The sequence below is a fragment of the Podarcis muralis genome, chromosome 3, assembly GCF_964188315.1.
Source record: "Podarcis muralis chromosome 3, rPodMur119.hap1.1, whole genome shotgun sequence".
In the NCBI taxonomy this organism is placed as follows: domain Eukaryota; kingdom Metazoa; phylum Chordata; class Lepidosauria; order Squamata; family Lacertidae; genus Podarcis; species Podarcis muralis.
In genome coordinates, this window is record NC_135657.1 from 67,698,112 (window position 1) to 67,714,107 (window position 15,996).

Below are 15,996 nucleotides of genomic sequence, written 5' to 3' on the forward strand. Positions count from 1 at the left end.
ACTTGCACAAGTGCACTCCACAGCTGTTGATAAGTACAACAGTCATTGCTCCAGAACTTATCCACCCTTTGCGTAGCTCAGCAGACAGCAACATACTCAAAAAAGAAACCACCAGAGCAGCAGAGATAAGGATGCACTGCTGCTGTGCTATCTTTCGTAAATGCAACTGAATTTCAAGTTTCCTTTGACAAATGAATGTGAATTGATTTTCCATTAGTCTATTTATACTATATAGTATCATGAATGATAACATATCAGATTTAGGGTGCAGGCAGGTGTAATGTAAAGAGAGAACTTGCAGGAGGTCCCTTAGCCAAGGGACTAAGTCTGGCTTCCATCCTTGGTTTGCATTTTGAATGACAGGTATTGCACACCACCCCAGTCTCTGAGCAATGCGAGATTACGGGGGTTCCACACACTTATTCAGGGCTTGTGTTTCTTTTGGAATGAGAGACAGTGGAGAATGTGGTGTCTCTATGTTATATGGTTTACTTACACATATATTCAACCTGAGCCTACATGTAGAGGTTCACAGCATTAACACCCCCCCCCCAAATGGTCTTGGTCTTCTCTCATAGCCACAGCCTTGTATTCCAACAGAAATCAGGCATGGTTCTGTCTCCCAGCTGCCCAGCTTGCAGTCTTGCTTCTACTTGCTAGTTCACATAACTCTCAACTCTGCCCTTTGTCTTTCTAACTACCAGTGAGTTGAAGGGGGGGGGTCACCCCTTATTCATCTGGTACAGAGCCACTTCCTTTGTTACCTTAATGACCCATACTTACCTCATCAGGAAGCTAGACTGGTTCCTCCAGGAATTGAGTCTGTGCTGGATCCAGAAATTAGAAGGAGGCTCAGGCATACAGCCTACACATACCAATACATACCCCCCCCCCAAAAAAACTCATAACACTAGTTTCTCCAGTTTCCCCCCTCACACATGCTCCAAGCAGGCTGCCCACCTCTTAATTTTATTTTATTTTTAAATCTGCATGTACTCGGGTAAGTAAGTTGTTGTTTTGCCTTGTTAATTAAGAAAATGATTTTTTTAAACAAACAAACACTAAACTTCCATAGGGAATTCTGAGGAAGTTTCATGGTAACAGGGGACGCGGGTGGCACTGTGGGTTAAACCACAGAGCCTAGGACCTGCCGATCAAAAGGTCGGCGGTTCGAATCCCCGCGGCGGGGTGAGCTCCCGCCGTTCGGTCCCAGCTCCTGCCTACCTAGCAGTTCGAAAGCACCCCTAAGTGCAAGTAGATAAATAGGGATTGCTTTCTAGTGGGAAGGTAAACGGCGTTTCCGTGTGCGGTGCTGGTGCTGGCTCGCCAGATGCAGCTTAGTCACGCTGGCCACGTTACCTGGAAGTGTCTTCGGACAGCACCGGCTCCCGGCCTCTTGAGCGAGATGAGCGCGCAACCCTAGAGTCGGTCACGACTGGCCCTGATGGGCAGGGGTACCTTTACCTTTACTTTCATGGTAACAAAAGGCACTAGCTGTACCAGGTCTGTCTTCACCGGAAATTGTACTACTGTCACCTTTACTTTTTTTAGGCTGACCCTTGTTAACCCTTGTTCAAATGAGATTGAGCCAGGGTTGCTCAAACAACACTTTTCTGTTCCAAAGGTTTAACAGTGACTGCTGTGAAAGACTCTGGAGAGTGGAACTTGGAGGCTGGAGCCCTTGTGCTGGCTGATGGGGGACTTTGCTGTATTGATGAGTTTAACAGCATCAAGGAACACGACAGAACCAGCATTCACGAGGCAATGGAACAACAGACCATCAGCGTGGCCAAGGCTGGGTAAGTAATTTTTTTTTAAAAAAAGGGCCATGGATGCTAATTTATTTCACCACTCTTGTATTGTTGTTGCATGAGGGTCTGCTCAAACAAACTTTGTAGGTTTTCAAAGAAGCCAGAAACCTGCAGTCCGTTTTTCAGAAGGGAAAGCAGAATGAGCAATGGACCTTCTTTTAAACTCTCTAGGGAATTTATTTATTTTTTAATCTGCTTCCAGCCTAACTGGCGTATGCCCAGGAATATACATGAAACCAGAAAGCTAAGGAGTATAAAATTCCATCCCAGCAAATCTCAAAATTTTAGCTGTTCTCGCTATATGACAAGGTATTAGCCACTGCAGTCAGTGCTAAGTACTTCCATCAATTATCAGACCTCTACCAGGTAGGGAAAAACACAGCTTCTGTTGACTGGCTGTTCATTCCCTTTTTGTCTCACCACCTTCCCAACTTCCTGCAGTAAAGAGGTGAAACTTATCCCTACAATTGATGAGCACCGCAGCCCCATAGTCGCCTTTGACTGGACTTACCGTATTCATCCAGAGATCCTTTACCTTTTACCTTACTAGGGAGCATGCCCCACTGAACATAGTGGGGCTTGGCTTCTGAATAAACATTCATAAGGTGCAAGAGCTAAGTGTACTTGTTCAGCTTTTACAAGCCACAAAAATGGGAGGGAATTATGTTCTTTGACCCTATGTTTGCATCTTATTGTACCAGTACTAGACCAGACATATACACAACTTTAAAATGACCACTATTGGGAACTATTTTCAGTGTTGTTTTTTTTAAAAAAGGAAAACCATTTTTAGTCAGGAGAGCAATGAAACAGTTGTTTTGTGCTGCAGATGGAATTTTAGACCTTTCCTCCATTCCAAGTATGTGTTCTGGGGCTGCAACCTTTCACTTCCATATTTAGACATCCTTAAGGCATTACAGAGTGGGGGTCAATTCTTGATTTCTTTTTTGAATCTCTGTTGTTACTGGCTAAGAGTCAAAATACTTTTCCCATGTTATGTACTACAAATATGAAAGCTAAGATTCTTGGTGCTGTACTTGCTCCCTCTCAGTACAATGAGGTAAGAGCGAAGATGGCACCAACTGGAAATAGATCACTTCGAAGTCAGATTTAGAACAGCTGTCTAAATGTCTGCACTGAGAGAGTTATGCTTACTTCGACAAAACACCCTTCTGTAGCTCTGAAAACAAACCTCGGGTCAAGGTCAAATGAATTAAGGGATGGCGGGGGGGGGGAAATTGCACCAAACTAAATGTTGTTATAGACACCGTTCTTATGATCGTGGTAGTTTGTATAGTGAGATTGTGTACATTTGCAAACATCTGTGTATTTATGAGTGTGCCTGCAAGTGGAAGAACACAGACATGTCTGTGCATCAAACAGGTGTATGTGTGCAAGTGGCAGAGACAACAGTGTAAGAGAGTTTGCATTTGCCTGCGTAGGAGAGAGCATGCATTTCCCCCCCCCCCCAGTGTTAAGATTGTCAACTTTTGATCTAAAAAATCCTTCCCCTCCCCACCCCGGTGATGCTACGTAGTGAGACCTTCTACAAAGAGGGAGGATGGAGCTGGGTGGGTTATGAGCAGAATCTGGAGTATTCAGGTTTTTAAAATTGGCTTTTCAGACTTTAGTTTTAGCTACCTGACAAAGCAAGCTTACTGATCTAATGCTGGCTGATTAGCAACTCTAGTTTACTGCCAATTAAAATTATAGATGTGGCCTCCAGTCCAGACAGGGCTCCTTGCTGGCCCTTGATCTTATCTGTTATCTATATTTGCAGTTCATCACATTCATCCAAAACCACACTTTATTTGCATTAGGTTCCGCAAACCTTTCTAGCTAGTTTGTCACCTCATTTTTTCTCTCATCCGTTCAGCCTATGTGAAATTTCTGAAGGGAAGGTTCAAAATGGAAAGTACCTGAAAGTGTTCCTTTGGGCAGTGGGGTGGTGGCATAACATAGTTCTGTGTCAATATCGATCATGTTTCTCTTCAGTTTAGTGTGCAAGCTGAACACAAGGACCACTATCTTGGCAGCAACCAATCCAAAGGGGCAGTATGACCCTAATGAATCTGTCTCTGTGAACATCGCCCTTGGCAGCCCTCTCCTTAGCAGGTTCGACCTTGTCCTGGTATTGCTGGATACAAGAAATGAAGAATGGGATCGCATAATTTCCTCATTCATACTGGAAAACAAAGGTAGCAGTGGCTTTTGCAATCGGTTACAGAGAATATATCTGAATCTCTACACTACCTAGACTATATATCCATTTGTGCTCATGCAGAATAAGTGCACCAGAGGGTTGGAGCCAACTATGGCGTAGTCATTATGAAGTCTATTGATTTCTACTCCATGTCTTATTTTGTTAATGCAGTTCTTTCTGCAAACTCTTCTCATGCAGCTTGCCCAAGTGTGTCTGAAAAGCTGTGGACTATGGAAAAAATGAAAACATATTTCTGCCTTATAAAGAACCTGCAGCCGGTATTGACTGATGAAAGCAACTTGATTCTTGTCCGCTATTATCAGATGCAGAGGCAGAGCGATTGCAGGAACGCTGCGCGAACCACCATCCGCTTATTAGAGAGCTTGATACGATTAGCTGAAGGTGAGAGCTTGGGTTTCCTCGTCCTTTTCTAGCACTTACATCACACAAAATAAATTGGGAAACGTTTCATGGCAGTGCTGGAACCAGGTCATGCAGCTGATTGGACTAAACTCCTAAGTGCGTGTTTGAATGCTCCAGGGGCTACAACAAATGCTTGTTTCTGTTGGCACTCAGTATGGTGAACCTCTAAAAGGGTTTTATCCAGTGCAGCAGCACCTGCATATATAGGGTTTCCATGCCCCAGCATTGTATGCTGTAGCTAGGCTATGGCCACTCTGGCTTGCAAATGTGTGAGTTGTAACACGGATTGAGAGGCTTTTAAATACTACACCTACCACCAGGAGCCCTAATATGGGTAAGCAGTGCTTCAGTTGGTGGGTGTAAGTAAGCGCCTGGAAACCCTGGAATCTCACACCGCTCAGAGGTTGGGGTCATGTGCAACAGTACTTTTTAAAGATTTAAATCAGAAACTGTTGCTAGTGTAATTCCATTATCGCTTTCCATCTAGAGCTTTCTAAATAGGTGGCATATGCATTTAATAAATTTAACCTAACCATCTGCTCATCAGTTTCAGCAACATTTGTTGTTGTTTGTTTTTAGCACATGCTCGGTTGATGTTTAGAGATACTGTGACTGTGGAAGATGCAGTAACCGTGGTTTCAGTGATGGAGTCTTCAATGCAGGTGAGTTTCCTTGTAGAGACTGGCAGTTGAAACAGTTCTTTGTGGTACATGTGATCGGAAGCAAGCTTCACAACACAACAAGGAGACCACGTTTCCACACCTCAGAACTAATCTTCAACAATTCCTAACATTAGCCCTCAGTTTTGTACATTTGAGCCTGTAAATAAAATGTCTTCTGCTTCTACTGTCCTACCACCACCACTACTGAAACCATGATGGTGAGCAAGGCATCAGGGAAGAAGGAGATCCTTGTGCAGGCAGAATGGAAGGTCCTTGTGTGTGTCATTGTGCCCACACACACTGCACTGAAGAAGGGTACAAATGCCTGTTTTTATAAGCTAAAGATACAGGGTTAGTTTGATAGCAGTTTTATTCAGTGCTAGAAAACCTGCCGATCTGTGTGCTGTGTCATAACCCTTTTAACGGCATATAAGTTTACACACAGACATATCTCATTAAAGTTCATTTGCATTGTATTTCTCTCTTCTTCTTTCCTGTAGGGAGGTGCACTCCTTGGAGGTGTCAATGCACTGCACACATCATTTCCTGAAAATCCACTGGAGCAGTATCGAATGCAGTGTAAACTGATCCTCGAGAAGCTGGAACTCCAGGACATTCTGCGTGAAGAATTCCAAAGACTTGACAGGTGATAAACATTTATACGGGAGGCAAAAAAAAAAGCCTTTGTAATTCACAGTGGATTCAGGCAACACATGTGCTATTGCAATAGGCAGTAGCATAGGATGGCCACTAATAAACTTACTGTCCAGGGTATCAAAGTGAAGAGGCATGGTGGCGAATAATAACTCTGTAATTAGACAGTTGCTTTCATTTACTTATATGCTTACCAAAATCAAAATAAATAATTAGGGCTGTAAACTCAAACATAGATGGATCAGATCCTGCATTTCATAGGATCAGGGAAGGGGGAAATGTAGTTTATTTTTGTAAAATATGTTTTGTTTTTGTTTTGCAGATTGCAGAATGAAAATTTGTCTCAGTTTCTGCAGTCCAAAGAGGCATCCTCAAACAATCGCACACTTGAGAAATCAGAGCAGATGTCTCGTCCGCAACATTCAGACCAAGAGGGCAATAATATACAATTGCAACCTGATAAGCATCCAATATTCTCAAGCAGCCAGACATCTGATGATAACAGAGTAACAAAGGAATGGGGCAAACCCAGTGAATGCAGCAAGGACAGTAGCTTGAGCTGGTTTGACAGTATGACGGACAGCAGCGCTGAAGCTGAGAAGAGCATTTATGAGTCTCCAGTTGCAAGAATGTCTCCAACTGCAAGAACGTCTTTGAAAGCCCCACACAACAAACCCTGCTCTAAAGAAAGAAATGACTTAAGTGAAGCCAAGCAAACCACACCAACAACAATAGCCCTGGGAAGTGCTTGCAGACAGGCTGCCTCTAGTCTTGATGGGGGGAAGGCAACCAAGCCCACAAGCTTACCTTCAGGAGCAAGTGACAAAGGCCCAAATGCAGCGGATTGTACCTCACCTGATTTAGTGATTACTCACAGGGCCTCTAAGAAATGGCACAGGGAAAACATTGAAGGAGTTAATGGGTTTTGTGCAAGTACCCCAGATCCGAAGGTTGAGTGTTCTCCAACTTTATTTTCTCCTGGTCCAGCTGCTGTTCCACAACACCCCAGAACAGACTTAGGTGCTTCCCCACCTCACAGCACATTTTTAAGGCAACAGAAGTCTGCTACTTCAACCAGAAAGCGAAACAGAGGCCAAACAAATAAAGGTGAAGCAGGAAGTTCTACTAAACCTGAAATCCTGGAAGATTTGGGACCTGCAGCTGCTAAAGTAGCCAAGTTTCAACGTAAGCAGAAGCCAAAGCTTGCTTGGCCTTCTGAAAATGAAAATCATGCCCAATTGCCTGATACTGTCTGCAGCCCTCACACTTCTACCAAAACTGTGTCAAAAGTGGGGAAGCCAAGGGGAGAAGGCTGTCCTGAGAAACACCACAAGGAACACAATACTAAGGTGGGAAATAATAGAATGGAGAAACGCCCTTGTGATAACCAAAGAGAGGAGGAGGAGCAAAACGATCATTCACTCCCTTCCTCCACAAAAAAGGCAAGAATGAGAGAGGAAATATCAGATGGTGCGAACACGAAAAAAGTGTGCTCCAGTATACTGGCAAAATTAGCCAGCTTTGCCTTCAAGCCATCAGCTGAATCAAAGCCAAAGTCTCCAGTTTTGTTGCATGTCACCAGTAAGGACAGGGACAGACAGAGGGAGCCATTGGAAGCCCAAACCTCCAATAGTGTGGGGCACTCAAGGAAGTGCTTTGAACTGGGAAGAGCTAGCCCTGGCACAGGGAAATCTTTGTTCTCAATAGCTGATTTTGATGATTCCACCCTAGACTTTGACTGGGATGAAGAAAGCAAGAGGAAACTGAAATCTTAAAAAGAACTTCTGCTTCCTCCTCAAAATGGCACTGCAAAATGCTGAAAATGAAATCTGTTTTAATCTTGCCTAAATGAACCTACAAAATGGCCTCTTTACAAATGCTGGGATCCTGAGCTTACTCCTGCTGGTGGAAGCATCCTCTGAGCAAAGTTCCACTCATGTGATACTTCTGTCAGCAGAACAGGAGAAGTGACCTTCAGTAATTTTCTCCTTCCTTTTGTAGTCCCGTCCCTCCTGCCCTGTCCCAAAAACCTTGTTTGGACAGTTCTCCAAAGCAGCATGAGACATGGGAATGAAGAACTGGAGAAAATGCCTTGCCCCTTTCTGCCAGCAGAATCATGCACTAGATCCGAGTCCCATCAGTGAATGGAAGGATCCTCTCCATTCACAGAAACCTAGTTGGGATTCAAGGTAATTACAAAGAACATACAGGTTTTCTAAATCTTGGCGTCCTTAAATGTGGTAATTTTAGGACGCCCAGTCTGCTGTCCTCAAACAGAAGTTAGTAGACAGCTATGGAGTTAGCAGACTACTGTGTTGAAGACAGTAGACTACTATGGAGCATTGCCTTGAGGCAAGCACCAGATCAGGTGCCATTGCAAATAATTCCTCTTCTCCTCCAAGATGTCTGATTCCACTGACTGTTTTGTTGGCATATTTTAGATACCACTTGGTTAAACCGAGGGAGGAATAACCCCTGACAATGAAGCATAGGTTTTTTTATTTAGATTTCTCTTTCAGTCAGTCTACTGCACAAATGCTTGATTCCACCAGGTGTAATTATAGTCATCTTCCTATTAATACCTCCCACCCGAGAAAAATCATGCCTTTAAAAAGAGCTATTGCATAGTTTTCTCTTCTCCATCTTCCTTTTAATGCTTGCTGCATTGCAATGCTTAGGCCATAAAGCACCTCAAATCATTTATCCCAGACTGGTTCCATTTCAGAATGTGGCTTTTGGGCTATGCCTTTCATTGTCTTCCAGCTGCGAAATTTACATTTTGTGGCGTAAGTAACATACCACAGCTTTTTGTGCAAAGACTATGAATGAGCTCTGTTCATCTAGTAATACAGAATAACCCAAAGCTGTTTGGTTCATGGTATTTTACTGGAGAATTTCATTTAATTATTTGCTATAGGTCCCTCAACATAAATTAGTTTTTTCATTGTTGTATTATATCACAATAATTGGGGGAGTACATACATATTTGTTCAATAAGGGGTTTTATTTCTTTGCCCAGTCCAAGGAAACTGCACAGCTTAAAATGATTGATGGAGGAGATGGGCTTTGGCACCATACATACGCTATTTAAAATCTGTGATCTTCATTGCTGTCCTTCAATAAAGTATCAGTTAGCAGGTTCCTACTTTGCCTTGATCTAATTATTTAGTAAATGCAAGTAGTTTCACATGGGTGTGTGAAAAACTGAGTAAGTATTGGACAGATGCCCTTAAAAGAAAGCGTTCTTCTTTGTATTAAGAAATGCATAGGCAGTAATTGTTGAAACAATTATATAAAGCACATAATTCCATTAAAGTTACAGGTTTGTACATGTATTTGAATTGCTAAAAAGGTCCCCCTCCCCGTATCCAGTGCCAAACAAGGCTGTATATCTAATCTAAATTAATCTTGCTGCAAGTATCAGTAGTATAGCGAGTACAAAATGTGCACTGCACTTATTTACTCAAAGCACATGGGCAAGGGGGCTGATCCTTTGCAAGTCTCCCATTCTGTGGATTTTAAAGAGAAAAGTTGTGTGCTAAGCCCATGCGCACATAATTTAATCTATGTAATATGTTACTATGTATTTCAAACAGATGTCGGTAACGAGAAGCAGATCTAATATGGCATTTATTCCAAAGATGCCTATATATGGATACACAACACTTTCCTTATGGCTTACTTGGGCACAATCCACTTCAAGAAAATCCTTCCTTCCTTCTGTGATGCTTCTGTTAGGATCCCATCCATGTCCCATTGAAATTGTCCTTTCGCAGCCATAATTGGTGGCTTATGTACTGCTAGCCAACTGGTCCATATCTGAAGGAATTAAAGTATTGCTTAGCAGTACCATGGATCTATAGCTAAATGCCAATTGCATAAATCATGTTACCTCTCAGATGTGATTTGCTTCTCATTTATCGTGCATGTGCTTCCGCTATTAGCGTGGAAAACTAATAAGTAACCAATAGCACAAGGTGCAGAGAAAGTGTGTCCTTATTTAGGCTGGGAATCCTACCAGTGGAGTTTCTCCCTGTCTTTAAAATATGGTCGTGATTTAATGTGACTGGCATAGCTATGTTGTGCTGCTTCCATCAGCTAGATGGAAGTTGTAGTTCACAGCATCTTCAGAGCACCAGGTTGGGAAAGCTGCTTTAAAGTGCTGAATTTGTTTCCTAAGGTACCCTATGCATTGGATATTGATTGGCTGGTTGGTTGAAAATACAGCTGCTTCTGTGTTCCAGTTTATAAGATTGGGATAGATTATTTTTTGAACCAGGGCTGGTGTTTTTTAAGACTGGTGTTGCTCCTTGCCTCCTTTTGATTCACTCTGTGCTTGCTGCTGCCTTGAATGGATGGATACACAGTGAATGGCTCGCCCTGCCAGGGTATGGCATGGGAAAGAGAATTAGGCATAAGGAAAGAAACAGGCTATGTAACACGCAGTGGGAGGTGGAGAATCAGTGATGGCAGAGGATATATTTTGGTAACCTACTTAGAAGTTGCTGTTGCTTTTACAATCAAGCAGTCTATATAAACCCTGAGTACATAATATTTAAAAAGACATCTCAAATGCCACATAGATCCTCCCACTTTTTATTGTGCTTCCCAGTGGCAGGTAGTATGGACTCGAGTTATGAATGTGCTCCATGGTGAGCAGCAATTGCATTTGCAAAAATCCCCAAGGCAACCCTGCCTTGCAAATGCAGGGGCTGCAATGTGGATCTCACCTAGGAGATAATTTGGTACTTTTCCACCTTTAGGGTAACAGAAACCAAGTGTAATGAGGTCCACAGCCCACACTTGGTTGATGTCCTGAATTTGGGGGTTACTGAACTTCCCAGCGTGTCTTCAAGTTACTGTATGTGTTGGTGTTGATTTCTGATCTAATCTCTACCCAGCCCTCAACTACTACTTACTTGCAGTGCTTTGTTGTGAAACAAATAGCTGGCTCCTTAGTGGCTGACTCTGGCTTTGGTGCACAATCTGTGCCCTGGTTTTGGTGCCCAGTGACGGCAGCACCAGCAGTTCTCCAGTCTCTGCAGGGCACTGACATAAGCAGAACATTTTCCCCTTCTCCGCACAATGAATGCACTAGAGCACATTCCACACAAGAGGGTCTCTGTATTCCTCCTGTATCCAAAGCTATGTAGAGTTCATGCTGAGAACCAGGGACAATGTGCTTGTAACAGAAGTGCATTGATGGACAAGACTGGTGTGACCTTTAGTAAAAGACAATCTCGTTCTAGATCATTTCAGATTATTTCTCTTAGTTGTACCTGCCATAAAAGACAAAATCACGACTCCAGAATGGAACTGAAAGCCACGCTCTTAACAGCTTTCCTTATATCAGAGGGCTTTTGCTGTTAGAAGTACAGCTGTGATTTTGCTATGCTGTTTCAAACAAAGGAAGAGATTTCACAGTTTTCTTAAGCATCATGTGCATCCTTTAGTCCAGTTGCTTGGATGTGTGTGCGAAACAGCTCAAGAGTGAAGTAACAGTCAAGGCTTTAATCAAGAGACTTAATGAATGACAGCATTTGCCTCTGCTTTCTTTTTATCCCCTAGGCTTTGTTCTTTTTCCCCTTGTAGTTTTGTACCATTCTGGCTGAAATCCTATACACGCTTACCTATGAGTAAGTCTCATTGAATTAAGCGGGGAGGGGATGCTTATGAACAGAGAGACCTAGGAGTGCACTGCACTTATCAAATATTGTTCTCTTCTTGATTGAGAAATAAATTCACGTATTACACTGGTCTGATCCTTGCAGCACTGCGTCAGCAGAAATTCCATTAATGTGCATGGGTTGTCTGTGAGTAGAGAACGCAGTAGGTCACATTGAAAGGCAAAGCTGGAATTCTTACTGAATAAAGCATCAGTTGGGTCTCCCAAGTGATGGCAAGTAGTATTGCATATCATAGGGGATGCATTTATTGACGGAAAACTTGGTATTAAATGCTCAGTATTTGTTGCAATTGAACCACAAATTTCATCAATAATAAATGATATGCTCTTTATCTGCTAGATACTGATATTTCCTGTTTGATCCATTTTGAGAACAGATTGCTTTCTATTATACTTGAGAATGGGGGGGGGCAAGAGATCTCATTGGAATCATAATTATTCTTCCTTGACAGAACCTTGTGTAGGAACACATCTGCATTTATTTTATCAATGAAAGCCTCACCCTCCAGCAGTTTTCCCACTGACCTTTCCTGTGCACTCCCCTCCATAAACTGGTTTTGCATTTGCACCTGTGAGTGCTTATCACTTCGATGAATGAATAATGGTAAAACAAATGAATCGGATGCAGTGAACTAGGCCAGAGTTTACAAGGGTAGTTATCCTGCTTTCAGGCTCTGTTGGTAAGGGCATCTTTTGATCTTACAAAGTTCCTCCCCCACCCCCAAGAAAAAATGTTTCTTTAAAACTTCATTTATTTGTTCACTGAAATAACAGTACTTGAAAGTGGTTTACTATGAGTGGAAAGTATACCTGGTCAGATGTTGCTAGATGCAAATATTCTCTCAATTTGGGGCCGTGGTGGTGGCGATGATGGAAATGGCATACCTTTGCATTACCCATGCTTTTTCATCCCTTGAGAACTGCGACATCAAAAGGATGACTTTAATGTATGAAACTAGAATCAGAGCTCAAACACTGCAGAGAGGCCTTTCAGAGCGCCTGGTGAGCATAATACTGCCTTGGGCAAGGGTTTTGCTCTCACTCGCCTTCCCCCGCATTTACAGTTGCTTATTTGGGGTGTGGTTGGGGTTTGGAAACAATATTGTTTTAAGAAGTTGCGTGTGTCGGCCACCAGAGGGCACTCTCCAACGTTTCAAGTCTTCCTCTGCATTTTTTCAGCTGGTTTCTGCAGCCTTTGACAGTATCTCATGGAAAGGTCGTTTCTCTGTTAGTATTCAAGTTGTAATTTAAAAACAACAACAATAACAACAAAACCCTCTTTTATTTCTTTTTCTCTCGCGGATCTGTTCGCTTGCTCGGAATAATTGCTAGGCAGAAATTTAAAAACAACTGCTGATTTACTTTTGCTTATCGGCTTTGTGATCAGGGTACTGCTGTTTTTGTTACGACATATGCTCAACCTGTATACCTAACAGCATAAGAGGAGCCCTGTTGGACCATCCCAACAGGCTTCCTAGTGCAGCATCCTGCTCTCTACAGTGGCTCATCAGGTAGTCCACAAGCCAGACAGGTGAGGCATATCCCACCTGCCCCCCACTGTTTTCTGCTGTTGGTCCAAGCTTGATATCATTTTGAGCATGCTCACAAGTATCACTTGAACATTTTCAAGCATTTTCTAGCTGGAACATTTTGCTGTGCAAAAAAGAAAGAAAATAATTTGCACATTTTTAAAGAAAGTTGTTTTAAAAGTTCCTTTTAATATTGGGTTTTAATGCCGTAACTCACCCTGGGACCTTTGGGTGAAAGGCAGGAAAGAAATAAAAAATCTGGCAGGAGCCAGTAGTTGAAGCCTTTTCACAGCATGGAGCATTGCTCCACCTGCTAAGGTCTGCAAATCAGTGGTGAAAGGCACACCAAATGGAGCCAGTTGAAAAGTTGGCAACCGCAGGGCGCTCATGCAGCATCCCACTTGGCTTTGAGGGGGGAATGACTTCCAGCACCCTTCACCAAGAATTCACAGATCAGCCTTTGCCAACCTCCCTGATTTTTACACTACAACTTCCATCTGTCCCAGCTGGCATGTCGACTCCAAAACATCTCGATGGCACCAGGTTGGCAAAGGATGTCTTCAGTCATCATCTGGATATTTATTCTTGTCTCTCTAGCTTAATAGAGGCAGGCAACTGTGTTAATAATGCAGTTAATGCATGCATAGCTGCCTGCATATTTTATTTTATTTCATCTCCTCTGGAGACAAGGTTGCAAGCCAAAGAACATTCGTATGCTTTCAATTCTGCCGTTGCAGCAGAAGAGAAGGCAGCCACCATTTCCTTCCCCAGCCCTGCTGTCCCCACCACCACTCACCTCACACAGGCTTCTGGGTAAGACCCTCACCTTGAAAGCAGCTGCTAGCTGTCTGTAGACAATACTGGACTAGATAGAAGGGACGTGGCTCAGAGGTAGAGCATGTGCAAAAGGTCCCAGGTATAATCCCCGGCATTGGGATTGGATGAAAATGTCCCCCATCTAAAAACTTGGACTGATGCTGCCATTCATTGTAGGCAGTACTGAGTTACATGGAACAATGCATATGGTAGCTTCCTATGGGCAAGCATACGACGACTCCTTCTGCAAGTTCTGGAAAGGGTCCTGGTCCTTGCCTTCTAATCAAGCATACTAATTAACTGAACTTGGATTCCTTCAAGTAAAGCCGCTTAGGAAAGGAAAGAAAAAAAGGATTCCCTCACCCTGCCTCCCTTTGTCTGCTTTGTCCAAGGAGAAAGTGTCATTGAATGACATTTATTTTGCTTCTGCCTATGTAAGAAGATCCTTCGTGCTGGAGGAGCAGAAAGTGCTGAGGCAAGTAAATCTGAGGCACTTTCTCCAACATCGGATCACTTTCAGTTCTCCTTGTATTCACGTGACTGTGGACCTTGATGAATTCCCACTCCCCAAGACTGGAGAGAAGGAGGATGAAAAAAACGTTGAAATGCAGGAAGGGCACTGAAAAAGCTCTTCCCAGACAGCTATCTTATTGCAAACAGTACAAGTGATACAAAGACCTGTAGAAGCCCAAAAGAGAAACCACAGGCCATTCAAGCTAGATATCTGAGCTTGTACGTGGTGCCCAGGATGTGGTGTGAGTTGTAAGTGCTACTGAAACAATTGGGAACAGTGAGCACAGTGCTATTAAATCAAATATATATGTAAAATGCCAATTGCCAAGAACATGCAAGATGGTCATCACATTCAACTTCAAACTGGTGAAAGGTATTGCTAAAAATACAGTTTCCCTTCCCCAGAATAAAGGGATTGGTAAAAAGGAAGTCAAAAGGCAAAGTCAAGAGGGTCTAATCTTTCCAAAATGCTTTAAAAATGCAATATTCCAAGCTCAACTGGAGTACATATGGAAGATCAGGGAATGTACCACTGGGGCCAGGGGGATGCCACTGTGGTTAACAAGAGGGTCAGAGAAGCTACTGCAGGTGACACTCTGATATTTAGTTCAGTTTCTGAACATCCTCAAAACTCCCAGGTTCACAGACACGTCTTTCAAAATAATGAGAACAAAGAGGAACACAAACTTTGCAAAGGAAAATGCACACAGACAAGAAAGTATGCTAAAAAGGGATTTGAGGTGCACATTGCTAAAAGCATAACGGCCACCATCAGCAACATATTTAAATGCCTTAGTAGCAAGAGATTGTCTAGGGAGGCAGTTGGACCTTGGTGACACGGGAATCAAAGATCTGCAAACAGAGGAAAAGAAGATTGCAAGAAGCTGAATGAATTATTTCCCTTTATCTTCACAGCAGAAGATATAGGGCCGATTCCCGAGCCTGAATTAACTCTAGGAGAGAGTGAGGAATTGAAGGAAATAGTTGTGACAAAGTTCTAGGCCTTATTGACGAAATAAAAACTGACAAATCACCAGACCTCAATGGCATTCATCCAAGAGTTGTGGGTAGGAATTGTGAAATAGTTAATCTTCTAACAAAAATATGTAACTTGTCCATAACTTGCCCATAACTTGATCCAGCAGAGTTCTAGAATTTCAGGCTGGCTAGCTTAACCTATTTCCTGGAAAAACTGGTGAAAGGTATTGCTAAAGATACAGTAACCAAACATACAGAAGAACAAGCCTTGTTGAAAAGAGGGAATGTTTTTATTCACCATCACCCTGCCCCCAGCATGGCTGGAGGTAATGTCACCTGGGTGTCTCTCTGTGTGAAAAATAAAAATAGACAAGTAAGTTGGGAAGTCATATAGAGTCAGAAAGCGAACCACAACTAATACTGGGCAGATCTACAACAAATATTTAATGCACATACAGTGCACATTATAGCACATGGCTTCCCCCAAAGAATCCTGGGAAGTGTAGTTTGATAAAGTTCCTGGAAATTCAGAGAAGGAATCTGCAGCCAAAGCACCATTCAAGCAACAGTAATATATTTGAACTTTGCTTCTAGCATGATGTTAATCTCTACATTTCTGGAGAAAGGCCCTTTGTGTTAAATTGACCCTTTCTAGACCACTCACTTTTCTACCATTTTTGCTTTAGGTATTTTTAAACTAAAAGCCTTTAGCAAGCAGCAT

General features: G+C 42.7%; 1 protein-coding gene across 7 annotated transcripts in view; it reads left to right on the forward strand.

The window, feature by feature from the left end:
- The window catches only part of MCM9 (minichromosome maintenance 9 homologous recombination repair factor), a 32,310-nt gene extending 23,416 nt beyond the window's left edge, over positions 1-8,894 (forward strand). For 5 of the 7 annotated variants that reach the window (XM_028723266.2, XM_028723269.2, XM_028723268.2 and 2 more), the window contains exons 8-13: positions 1,625-1,799; positions 3,807-4,009; positions 4,186-4,416; positions 5,017-5,099; positions 5,600-5,745; positions 6,076-8,894. In XM_028723266.2, coding sequence (XP_028579099.2) covers positions 1,625-1,799; positions 3,807-4,009; positions 4,186-4,416; positions 5,017-5,099; positions 5,600-5,745; positions 6,076-7,528 — 2,291 coding nt within the window. In that variant the 3' untranslated portion in view covers positions 7,529-8,894. The remainder of the gene's footprint in view (positions 1-1,624; positions 1,800-3,806; positions 4,010-4,185; positions 4,417-5,016; positions 5,100-5,599; positions 5,746-6,075) is intronic. The other 2 variants (XM_028723271.2, XR_003705875.2) reach the window with 2 other exon arrangements.
- Positions 8,895-15,996: the final 7,102 nt, after the last annotated feature.